This window comes from Barbatula barbatula (assembly GCF_947034865.1).
Source record: "Barbatula barbatula genome assembly, chromosome: 1".
NCBI classification, from domain to species: domain Eukaryota; kingdom Metazoa; phylum Chordata; class Actinopteri; order Cypriniformes; family Nemacheilidae; genus Barbatula; species Barbatula barbatula.
The window spans coordinates 22,802,169-22,815,176 of record NC_136766.1 but is presented as its reverse complement, the minus strand read 5'-3'; the positions used below and the strand labels follow the sequence as shown (position 1 = coordinate 22,815,176).

The window sequence follows — 13,008 nt, the reverse complement described above, 5'->3', positions numbered from 1 at the left end:
AACATTTTTGTTCTTTCTTTCTCCTTCTCCCTTTCTCTTTTTTTCTTTTGTTCATCTCCTCTCTGTTTGCTTAGACATGACAAAAGAAAATGACGAAAAACTGCCCGTGTCCGTCCTTCCTCTCTTCCTTTCCATCTTTCTCACTCCCAGGCAGATTCACACAGGCTCTTATGAGAATTGCGAATTTGCACATGTAACCTTGAGCAGTTACGTTGGTTGACCACAAGTGGTCACTGGTTTTTGTTTTTCGTAGCTTGACTAGATCTTTGAATTCCCTTTAAGGGATAGTTCAAAGGGGTTCTCTCCTGTGGAACCCAACTATTTTTTTTGTGTTCATTTCGATGGAAGTAAATGGGCAAATGTTGTTTGGTTTCCTACGTTCTTCAAAATATCGTCTTTTGTGGTGTGCAGAAGAAAGTCACACAGGTTTGACATTTGAGATGAACTATCCCTTTAAGGTGAACGAAAAGACACTTGAAGTCATATTTAATCTACACAGTGCATAGTATTACATTTGCAGTAAACCCTATTTTTGATGCATTTGACACTACAGCATGGAGCAAGTTTTTAATGTTGTTCTGTCTTTCATTCATTACAGAGTCTTCAAGAAGTCCAGCCCTAACTGCAAGGTAAGATTCCCCAGAGTGTGTTCCAACGTGGAAGGTGGGTTTTTAAGTGGTCTCTGTGGACCCTCTACCTTCCTGTTTCTGTCTCTCTCTCCTCTCTCATTTACTATCTCTCCATTTCTCTGTCTCTCTTTTTCTGCCAAATACTCAAAAAAAAACTGTTTAGTAGATTTCCTTCTTTCAGATTTGTTTGTTGGTGGGGTTGGGCATTCTTCTGATCTTCCTTTGGCTGTATTCAGTTCTTTATCAGCACAGTCCAACATTGTTTCCCTTCTGATTGCTATTTCAACCGTGTTTCTGCTATCCTCCGTTATCTCGTCTCTTTCTGTAATGGAGATCGTTTTGCATGTGAAAGATGTGAGTTGTGAGATCACGCCGCCTGATTTTCTTTAGGAAGGGAATGGATCAACTAGGGGTCAGCGTGGCATGCCTTCGGGCTGTTTGTTAAATTGTTTGTGTGTGTCATTTTATGTGGGTTCCTCGGTCGTGGAGCTGCAATGCTTTATCTCAAGGGTCTTTGTGTAGCGAGTTCAAACTTGTGCTGTTTTCCAAAGATGTTTCTAATTTTCCTCTTTAGCTCACAGTATACTTGGGGAAGAGGGACTTTGTGGATCATCTAGATCAAGTGGACCCTGTGGGTAAGTCAAATGGGAGTTCCTACTGATACGGTAATCTCGTGGGAGTCCTGTAGTTTTTTAGCTTGAACCAGTTAACTTTTCTGGGGCTCAGAAACATCAGTTGTTGTATGGCAGCCGATCACATGTGACATACAAATGTTTCTCTCATCATGACATTTGTTTGTATAGTGGTGTAACTTTAACCACGTTATTGGTAATAACCTGCTAAAACAATCTAAATCATTGTGGAAATTTTAATGGATTTAATGCTTATAATGGCAATTTGTTTTAATGAAACTATAATGGCCTTTCATAGTCATGGTGGAGTGAGTTTTCTCACTCGCTGTATTTTGTCTGACTTTAGATGGGGTACTCTTGATCGAACCAGAATACCTTAAAGACAGAAAAGGTAAGAGAACGGAGTAAACATCTTAAAACAATCTTAAAATAACTTCACAGCTTGTTTGCATTGTGTCCCAAGCTAACATAGCAATTATGTTCCAGTGAGGAGTGATTTACAAACACTGTGGCATAAATAAAATCAATTCTCCCCAGCATATTTTTTTCCTTTTGGTATTTGTCATATAATACAAATTCTTGACTTCACATCTCTGTTTTTTTTTGTTAGCATACTGTACATAAGGAGCAGCATTTTCTCTTAGTGTGGCAAAAATACTGTTGCTTGTTGCTGTCATGACACATTGGGAATCTAAAAAAAACATTCACGAGACTGTTTAATAGCTTTTTGTGTCATGTCTGCTGCAGTGTGTAGAGCTGTTTGTCACTCTTGACAAAAATGATTATATACTGTACATATCACTTATTTTCCCATCTCCTCTACTCTATGTCTTCCCGCACCAGTGTTTGTGACCCTGACATGTGCCTTCCGTTATGGCCGTGAGGATCTGGATGTTCTGGGCCTGTCCTTCCGAAAAGATCTCTTCATTTCCAGTTTCCAGGCATTTCCCCCTTTGCCCGAGGAACGTAAACCGCTCAGTCGTCTGCAGGAGAGACTGCTGAAGAAGCTTGGACAGAGCGCTTACCCTTTCAACTTCACGGTGACTCTTCATATTTGAATAAATATCAATTACTTTATGTGAAGAACTTTATGGAGAAATCTGCTGAATATTACTACCATAGACAGTCAAATTGACTAAAACTAATAAAATAATTTTAGGGACTTTTTGTGAGCCTCTGTCATCTATATTAATCTATGGATGACATTAGAATTGCAGATTTTTTGTGCTAGGTTTGGTTGGCAAATGTTATTTGATCTTTTAATAGATTCCACAGAACCTTCCGTGCTCAGTCACTCTACAGCCAGGCCCAGAGGACACAGGAAAAGTAATGACACACTTGCACAGTAACATAAAAAAGAACCTTTCTTATTTTCTTGAGTCTTGCATTTGTGGTCATTTATCTGTCTTTTGATCTATAGGCATGTGGTGTAGACTTTGAAGTCAGGGCATTCTGTGCCAAAACTGTGGATGAGAAGACTCACAAACGGTAAAGTATCTCTAAAAAAAACATTATCGTATACTGTATTTAGTTTTATTAACGCAGTGACAAAATGTGCAATGATGGCGCAATTGACCATTAAAGTTGTGTCTAACTGTGCTCTTTCTTACAGGAACTCTGTGCGGTTGGTCATTCGGAAGGTGCAGTATGCGCCGGAGAAGCCTGGTCCTCAGCCAATGGTGGAGACCACACGCAGCTTCCTTATGTCTGATCGCTCGCTTCACCTTGAGGCCTCGCTTGATAAAGAGGTGCGAACATGCATCCACCTGCAGACAGATTCTCTGTACTGCACTTTTTTTATGTATTAATTTGTTAATTTTATTAAAGCGTGTTTATACTCTCATTGGGCTCTGGATCGCGAGTCTTTGCGTATTAGAGGCCCACAAACGAAGCATATATACTTAATACACTTGCTGTTGTAATGTTCTTTGAAACAACAGGAGAGGTGACTCGAAAGTAATAATTCTCTAAAACCAATACTTCGTAACAACGAGAAGTGGTTTTCTGAAACAGCGCTCAAAATTACACTTTGGTATATGAATGAGACCATATGTGTGCACCTGTATACTTGTATCCAAGTAAGTATAAGATGCACAAATTGGTTTTATTCCTTATTTAACCGCATGTACAAAAAATCTTAACCAATTGTTTTCAATACCAGGTAGACAAATTCTTATTTCGACAAATAAACGTATTTTTGTAAAAAGAAATGTCTAGAAAAACCCTTCCTTATCCACCAGGATGCTTATAGTTTATGGATCAAGACCATTGGATGTAATACTAACCAAGTTGTAACAGGTCAAATACCAAAAGTAGCCACAGTGTAAACAAATAATAGTTTAAAATATAGTAAATAAAAGTAGCGCAAAATAAGATTTTATTTTCTGTCTCAGCTCTACTACCATGGTGAACCTATCAGTGTGAACGTCCATGTGACCAACAACTCCACCAAAACAGTCAAACGAGTTAAAATATCTGGTAAGTGACCATTTAAATGTTGCCATTACATTGTATTACAAGTACAGTGCTTGATACCCTACAAGTAAGACCGTTTGAGCCGATTGTTAGCCGTTTTGTTTGTTGGCTTTTGTTTTTGTGAAGCAATTTTTGTCATAAACTAGCTTCAATAATTTAGCTTTTCATCTTGTTCATTCCCCAATATATACCCCTCAGATCAACAGAATAGGTTGTTTACTTGACAGCAATGTTTAATATATTGATATTTCCAGTCATCAACAGAATTTCCAATCATCTGTTCAGCTCAGGGTTACTACACTGTAAAAATTAAAGGTTCTTTGAGGAACATTTTGGGGGTTCTTCACATCGCCACACCGGCAGAACCTTCGGGAAAACTCAAGGCACTGTTTCAAGAAGGGCAGTTCTCTGAGGAACCCTTTTCACAGTTTACCCTATTCACTTTTCGTTTACCCCTGTAGTGTGTTCTGCTATATTGCTATTAACAATATTTGTATAGACAGAAATATTAAGTACAAATAAAAAACGAACACTTTATTTATAAACAATAACAAATTACTTTGAATAAATATTCACTGAATAGTCAGTATCGTACATATCAATTATAAATTCATAAAATCACATGTATAGCTAATATTGTGTTGGTGATATTGTTATTCATTTACATTTTCCTCTCAACAAAACTGTAGCCACATAATTTGACTTTTAAAAATTTTAAATATAAATATTTCAGGTACTTTGAACAATTTATTTACAATTGTGTTAAATTTGAGTTAAAAAATGTACAAACGCATGTGTTATAAAATAATAAATGTAATACTTAATATTTTTGCTCATTTTCAGTTCTGTTTTACAATTTTCAATATTTCAGTTGAGCATCAAAGAATTTAAGTAAATTACAGACAATTTAAGTGACATGGTTGGGGAAACGATTTAACACATGACAACAATTAGTAAATAAAAAACAAATTGCTACATTTACTAAAAGTGACAGTCATTGTTTGTGATTTAACTATATTAAATTTAGCCCCACAAGCTTCATTGGATTTGTTAGCATCCAAGCTAAAACATGCGCTGTCACACTGTGTAGTACTAAATAAACAGTTAAAACAGCAAAAACTTTCATACAATTAGACATGTCAGAGGATACATGTGAACTTAGGATCTACGTCTAGCATAAAAATGTTTTGTCTCCAAATATTATAAATATAAAATAATGCCTTAATCTCAGGCTCAGCAATATTGTTAAGCAATTCTAATCATGTGCATGATTTTTAAATGTGTATTCACAAAGCAGGGGCCAAAAACCAAACTTTGGACTATTCTATTCTCATAACACATCAAAATGATCCCCAAAAATTGTTGGGTTCCTCTATATGCGTTCTTGTACAAGAGAGATTCTCCCGGAACCACTTACATGTGTACATATCTTACTATAACCATTTTTTGGAATTTTTGTTTCTTCAATAACCCGATAAGCACTTTGAGGTCCCAGTGTAGTCAAAAGGTGACTCCAGAACTTCATAATTTAATATGCGGTTATTCAAGAATTGTATCAGTTCCACAAGACTTTATGGCCCCACCAATAACCCTATTATGAGAAAGAGCTTTGAAGCACTTAAAATGGATTTTAAGGTTTCTTGAGTACACAACAGGATATTTGAGGCACCTTTTATTTTTTACTGTGTAGGCATTAAAAAAATCATATTTGAGTTTGCCATTCACCACCTTTCAAGTTCAAGAGAGGAATTTATGGCCGTTTCTCAATTCCAAGAACGTACTAGTGTCCTTGCTAGATCGGACTTGGCAAGTTCAACTCGAGAGTTTGAACTTGGGAGGACGCAGTCCGTTTATATTAGAAATGGAACAGCAGAGATGTGTCACTCAGTCAAATGCATGCAAGCCTATTTATTTTAATGTAACAAAGTTAAATGAAATCTGACAACACAACAGTGCTTCCTGACGTTTTAATTTTTTAAACATTAATATGTGCTTCTGGCAACGACTGCTCTGATTTTGTTAAGAATACAATTAAATATGATGCATATTTATAAGACCAAAGATTAATCGGATCTCATGTTTAACCACTAAAAAGACATCAGATGCCAGTCGGGAAATATAGCGTCATTAGTCCACACGGGTCACCTCCCAATTAGGGATGGGCACAGTACTCGATCACTCTTGTACTCGAACGTGACAGCGACGATCGATCAAAAAACGATGATCTGAGTTAAAAAATACTTTTTTTTTCTGATTGGTTATATCAGCGTTTTGGGCGGCACCTTGAGCCCTGATTGGTTAGCGTTGCCAGAGCGCGGTCCAAAGTCCAAACTGAAAAACTGAGAAGATGGCTTAAAAAGTCACGTAGTGATGTCTGGCTTCACTTAGAAAAAATAAATGAAGAAACAGTTCAGCGCAAATTATGCAACACCAAGCTGTCACACAAATCTACCACAAGTACAATGCGTTATCATTTAGTATTTGTACATACAATGTCTTCCGATACCACCAGCCCCGCCCCACCCCCCTGAGTACTCGAGGTCTCAGTTTGAGACCTATCAATGATCGAAATAAGAAATTGACAAAAATGCCCATCCCTACTCCCAATGCATCCTCGAAAGAAGGGGCGAATCAAGGACACATCCGGGGATTTAACCATTCTTGTCTAGATGTGAACTTTGAATTGGAACAGTACTTGTGGTGCTACTGATGACGTTTCACAAGACCACAAGTACAGACAAGAACGCATATTGAGGAATGGCCCATGTTCCTAATTTCTCAAGACGTTCTGTCAAAGTCAGCTCCCTTTATGCGATTACGTGTGTTTAATCTTTGTATGCTTTTACCCAGTCCTGGGGCTTCATTTATCAACAGTGCCTACGCACAAATGTAGTGAGTGCGTAAGAACAGTTTCACGCAAAGTGTGGGAGCTTTCATCTTGTACTTGTATGTAGAATTGTGTGTAAATGTAAGCACACCTCCGAGCATGCTTAGGCAGGAAACACACGGTGGCACTTTCTTTTTGTAGTATCACTGTTCTACCACTACATTTTCTGTGTCCTTTATTCATAGTTCAAACCAGACATTTGTATAATTGGTGTGAGAAGCTACAAAAGACTATAGTGTCATGGCTGATCTCACTATATGAAACAATATGAAAAAATAAATGAAATAAAAACATTCAAACAGACTGAAAAAGAACAAAAAGAGGTTTGCAAATTGATTCATCATTACAAAAATGATGAGCTATAAACAAAAATCGTATTGTTTTTGGGCAAAACGTGCATTGCGCAAAGAATGCGTTTTCAAAGACCGCTGTGATCTGTTAGTGAGAGCACGGAGTACATTCACGTGATTTATAAAGGTTGGTTTCGTCACCATAGATGGTTCATTGAGAGCATTTCCGAATGCAAATGACAAAGAACGTGAAAGGGCATGGTGTTAAAGAACTAGTGGGATTTATCAACAACGGTTACTCAAGGGTGTGCGTAAGAACCATGTACGCACGTTTGATAAATATGGATTTTTTTGTACTTTGACACATTCTAAATTTCATTCATAGGAGAAAATATAGAACCTTTTCCACGCACTGTTGATAAATGAGGCTCCTGGTAACCCCATTGTGTATCCCTGCTTTCTCCTCACAGTGCGACAGTATGCTGACATCTGTTTGTTCAGCACTGCACAATACAAATGTCCTGTGGCTCAGGTAGAGGCCGAGTGAGTAATCCTTTGACCCTCTTCAACTCTCTCTTTCTCTCTCTGGCTCTCCATCAATCTCCCTCATATTCAGTCACTCTTCTTTTATAAACATTTTGTCATTTCCATACTGGTTTACATACCTCTATCTCTTTTATCGTTGTCATCAGTCCCTAAGGCAGGTGGGGGGGGGGATAATCTCAATAATTGTCCAATAAGTGAAATTGACTGGTTCATCTAGATCTAGAAATAGTTTGCTAGCCATTCACGCAATTTGAGATCTGGTTTCGTGCCGTCCCTTCCAAACACCCATCTCAAGACTCCACCATTTTAATAGCTTTGGGTAAGACTCTTAGACAAAAGGTGCTTAGAAGATGCCATAGAAGAACCTTTTGGATCCACTTTAAACAAATGAAGAACCTGTTTCTCAAAAGGATCTTTGTGGCGAAAAAAGGTTCTTTAGATTATAAAATGGTAAGAAAGAGATATAGTTTGATTGAATGGTTCTTTGTGGAACCAAAAATGGTTCTTCTATGGCATCGCCGTGAAGAACCTTTTAAGCACCTTTATTTTTAGAGTGCAAACTGGTTTGTGACCTGATAACCTTGGCATTGACTTTTACCGGCAGTCTGCACTTGCAGCCAGCATTGTCGCCTCACAATAGCATCATCCCCATGTAATGTGACATCAGACGCTCCCTTCGTTTCACTGCTCAGAGCCCCATACTGGTCCAGTCCCTACTCCTTGATGTTGTCATGCCATTAAAAGGAAAAGGCCTGTTCTCTTTCAGTGCTACAGGTCACAGACGTGGTTCTGTACTCCCATGACACTTACAGAAAGTCTGTGGGCCGTCAGTCCTCACGGTGAGTCTTGTGTCTAACCGTTCTTCTGAATCCTGTGACCCTGAGCCCATCCCTGCTTACTGATAATGGACCTTTTCTCCAACCTCTCCATGAGACCGAGAACTGTGTCCCATTTTCTTCCAAAAACAAAGAACGTAGATTTTTGCACTTCACCGTTTGCATAGTCTCATCGGGTGTATTGCTTTTTTATTGATTCTTTGAGGCGAATGAGACAACTAGTCATCATCACTGTAGCTTGTGTGCTTGAACGAGACCGTTTTTTCCCTTTATACTTAAAAACCATTCACGTAAGCTTATCAAAGTAAAAGGTTCATATTTTTCCTCACCATATGTTCCACTCACTTCTGACCCTGACTGAGAAGTAGTTTGTGTCGTCTTAACCCACATTTTACTGCAATACTGCAATTTTGTTTGGAGAAATTCTAACATATGTTATGTTGAATGCTGGCTGTTTTTGGCATCCACAGTGACCAGGTGTCACCCAGCTCCACATTCTGCAAGGTGTATACACTCACTCCCACGCTGAACAATAACAGAGAGAAGAGAGGTCTGGCTCTGGATGGACAGCTAAAGCATGAAGACACCAACTTGGCCTCCAGTACCATGTAAGTGGCCCTCCGCTCACATCATTTGTTCACAGAAAAGATAAACAACTAAAATCTTAAGTTTGAGATTATAGTGCTTGTAAATTTAACAGGCGCTCCCGTGTGTGTATTAACCTTTAACTGCTTCAACACACATGCTGTGATTTTCATGTTGAAGTGTATGACACCTCTGCGAACAGCTTTACTCTGGTTTTTGTTTTGTGTTGAGTGTTTTCCCCTGTATTGACAGAGTGAAGGATGTTTCCAATAAGGAGGTCCTTGGAATCCTGGTGTCCTACAGAGTTAAAGTGAAGCTAGTGGTGTCTCGTGGAGGGTAGGTACACCTGTTTCTATAGTCAAATAAATACATTTATAGTATAGTATAGTATTACACTGAATCCAAACACTTTGACTCTTGTTAGTGATGTATCTGTGGAGTTGCCTTTTGTCCTGATGCACCCCAAGCCCTCAGAACAGCCCAACTCTAGACCACAGTCAGGTAAATGTGACTTAATTTATGTCTGTACAGAATATAATTCTTTTATACGCAAGATGTTAAGGGCATTAATGCGGCGGGACTACTTATGTACATGTTTCATTAACTATTAGTGTCACCTGTCAACATATTTTTTAAACTTATGATAATATCATCCTTGTATTGTTCTGTTAATATAAATGTGTTTCATATCTTGTTTGAGGGGGTTTGTTTCGCGTTGTTTGTTTTTTTGAATGCAACTCTATTTAAAATCTTTGTTCTAATCCGAACAAATCTTACATAATGATTCAAGTGTTTTAACTGTTATTGCTGTTCTTTTTTGTCTTCCACAGCTGTGCCAGAGACAGACGTCCCTGTGGACGCCAACCTCATAGAGTTTGAAACAAAGTCAGTCGCCTAGGTGTTGCTTTCATAGTGTGAGATGCTTGCGTGCATTGACGTCACATTAACGCTTGTCTCTTTTTGTTTACAGTAACATCTCTCAGGATGACGACTTTGTGTTTGAGGACTTTGCGAGGCTCAGGCTGAAGGGAATGAAAGATGAAGAGGATGACCACTTCTGCTAACCCACACACACACACGCTCAAACACACACACACACACAACACCATGAAGAGCAACAGGAAGTGGAACAGGATTTGAGGTGTCAACCTGCCAGTACTTTCATTCCTCTGCTCCACGGGGGCTCATCTGATGGAGTGGAGCAATTACTGATATTTCAAAGCCTTCTGTCTTTTCCTTCTTTCCTTTTTGTGTCCCTTCCACACCATTTTATCATCTGTGACGTGGTCCGTACATTGACCTCTGTTTATGCGGTCGTATGATCCACTTCGCTCTGGCGCTTATACATGTATGTTGGATAGAAACAGATGGAGAAAAGCCGAAGTGAAGTTAGATGGGTCATCGAGACATCAGTGTATAAAATTTCTGGTGGGCCAGGGGTCCATTGATTCAGGGTTGAATTTTTATTTCTTGTCATTATATTCCCACTTATATATTGAGTGGGTACTACTAGCTATGTAATGAAGATATATATATGTTCCATGTTATTTCATTGTACAGTACATACACTGTTCACAAACACCATAGGGTGTTAATTTTATTCCACGTACTTAGACTCGTAATCCAATCCATCCATAATTGCTAATTGGCTTTTATTGTTATAGTTATGTCAAAGTATACATATCATAAACATTTTTAGTAACACTTTCAGTGCACTTGTAGTGCACGCAATATTCTAATAATAAAGGATGCAGCATTTTTAGCGGAAGAGTAGTTGGCAAAGCGCGTTGGAACACCTGATTTTTATATTGTAAATTTTACATATTGAGTTATAGAATGTGTATACACAAGTCTTCAGTGCAAAATTAGCTTGTATATACAACAAGAGGTCAGGACAGACTCTGAGATATCTTTCACATGCCTGTTATTTCTGTATGTGTCACACATAATGGACTTTTTCATTATTTGTGCCTGCCAAATCTGATTTGCCAAAATGTGACAATTTCTAATGTTGCTTGTAAGCTTAGTTAAAAATGACATGCTCATTTACGGTTTTAGTTCACAGAAACTATCGATGTAACCATTGGACTGCCATATATATTTTAATGATGGTTATTTTAAAGTCTCATAGCACTATTTCCAGGAAATTTACCGCGAGGATCAAGCTTTTTCTTTGATATTCTGCATAGTTTACTACTGAACATTGGCTAAATGACTTATGTTACATGTGTACAGGGAGGTAACATTTTGCAGTGAACAAGATGGAGCTCCCGTTGAAGGACAAAAAGCTATCTTAAATAAAGGTTTGCTTTGTTTAAAGCACCCAATCCATCAAGTCAATGCGCATACTTGCATCAGGTGCTTCTTTTTAGGTCTGCAAAACCACAAATCCCAAAATCGGCAGTTTTAAGATTTTCGTGAATGTTTTAAATAAAAATGTAATGAGTTATGACTTTAGCTCATAAGCTTATAAACATTGGATTTTCTAAAAAAAAAACGTTTTCTAGGACCCTCAGGGCTGTAATGTTTCTGAGCGCTAGAAAATAACCTGCTGAAAATGTGTTGTGTATATACTGTAGTTGTCTGATTATTGTGCACGTTACTGGGAGTCTGACCATCTGTTTCCAGTAAAGTTAGCTGTAATATCTGGATTACAAGTATGATGGTGGTTTTGCCTTCAGGCTATAGTTTCCTCTGCACTTTGTACTGTACAGGAGTGATTAGCATAATGTGCTGTAAGATATTCAGAATTTAATGGAAATGCTCACACACACATGCATTTCTACCTGTTTGAAAGTTTTAGATTTTTACAAAAGAAACCCTTATATACTCCGTCCCATAATTCTGTATATCATTCGGTATAGACCCAATATTGTGATTTAGCAAACAGCATTATAAACTTTGTTTATAAAGCAACCGAGCTGTGATTAAAACTTTGGCACAAGCCATTGAATCCTAGTTAATTTTCCATAAACAAAGCATCAGCAATAGTTGTAAACCAGCATCAGTAAGGTATCTTGTGGCAAAGATCATTGTGATCAAATTATAACAACAGCATTGTTTGATATGCTACATATTGGTTGCATATGTAGATTTATTGACTTTGTCAAAATACAGTGCTTCATTTTAAAAACACATTGACGTATGGAAGAGGCCATCTCCATTAGGTGGTTTCTGCTTGTTTTCTGTCTTGTAGTGGGTGCTTTGCTAGAAAGCCGTGCATGCTTCTAGAGGTGCCCGCTTTAAGATTCTTGTACTGTTTTAATGGATATTTGCTTTTGTGATTTGAATGGAGCCTGTTGTCATTTTTAAGCAGAAGAGTGTAAACGTTGTTTGCATATTGATTTGAGTTCAAAGAAACCACAGATTCTTGTTAGATTACAGAATATCAAGACCAATGTCAGTCATTTTTAAAGGATGATTCTAAAGCTAATTCTCACTAATAAAATTTATATTCAGCAAATAAAAAGCTACCAAAAAAGTTTGAACACCTACTCATTCTTTACATTTGTTTAATATGATGGTTTAGTTAAACTAGGAAATGTTTGGAATTATGATAATTATGTATTGTGGCCCAAAACCAAAAAAAGATTACACGCATAAAAACTTAACTTCTGCAGAAACTGATGTATCTCTCCTCGAGGTATTGTCTTATAAACTTAACTCCAGACAAACGTTTAAATTAAAATTTAAATATGTTCCTAATGCTTGTTTTGTTAAGAAATGTATAGAACACAAATTGTGTTATACTAAACAAATAAAAAATAACACAAACTGACAAGATCAGTTAAGTATAATCACGTTTTTGACCAGTATAAGCTTCATATTTATAATATGTTGATTTCAAAGTATGACTTGCATATAATTTACAATGTACGGCACAGGCAACATATTATTCTTTAAGGACTTTAAGAAAATCTTTTGCTACAATAAAAACAACCAGTGTTAGAAAGTCAAAAATATATACTGACCCGGTTTCACAGACAAAGCTTAAGACTAGTCTCAGACTAAAATGAATGTGTGACCTGTATTAACTGAATATAACTTGCCCAGAAATTAGTCAACTAATTAGAATGAAACAAACTTCACTTACATCATTAGGTGCAAGAGCCAACCATTGTGCAAGAC

The 13,008-nt window shown here is 37.5% G+C and overlaps 1 protein-coding gene across 1 annotated transcript in view; it reads left to right on the top strand.

The window, feature by feature from the left end:
- The window catches only part of arrb2b (arrestin, beta 2b), a 36,076-nt gene extending 23,710 nt beyond the window's left edge, over positions 1-12,366 (top strand). Inside the window, exons 2-15 of the mRNA XM_079455853.1 lie at positions 599-629; positions 1,204-1,264; positions 1,608-1,652; positions 2,105-2,301; positions 2,528-2,587; positions 2,682-2,749; positions 2,874-3,009; positions 3,655-3,739; positions 7,384-7,456; positions 8,766-8,903; positions 9,133-9,216; positions 9,305-9,381; positions 9,711-9,765; positions 9,851-12,366. Coding sequence (XP_079311979.1) covers positions 599-629; positions 1,204-1,264; positions 1,608-1,652; positions 2,105-2,301; positions 2,528-2,587; positions 2,682-2,749; positions 2,874-3,009; positions 3,655-3,739; positions 7,384-7,456; positions 8,766-8,903; positions 9,133-9,216; positions 9,305-9,381; positions 9,711-9,765; positions 9,851-9,944 — 1,204 coding nt within the window. The 3' untranslated portion in view covers positions 9,945-12,366. The remainder of the gene's footprint in view (positions 1-598; positions 630-1,203; positions 1,265-1,607; positions 1,653-2,104; positions 2,302-2,527; positions 2,588-2,681; positions 2,750-2,873; positions 3,010-3,654; positions 3,740-7,383; positions 7,457-8,765; positions 8,904-9,132; positions 9,217-9,304; positions 9,382-9,710; positions 9,766-9,850) is intronic.
- The last annotated feature ends 642 nt before the right edge of the window (positions 12,367-13,008 follow it).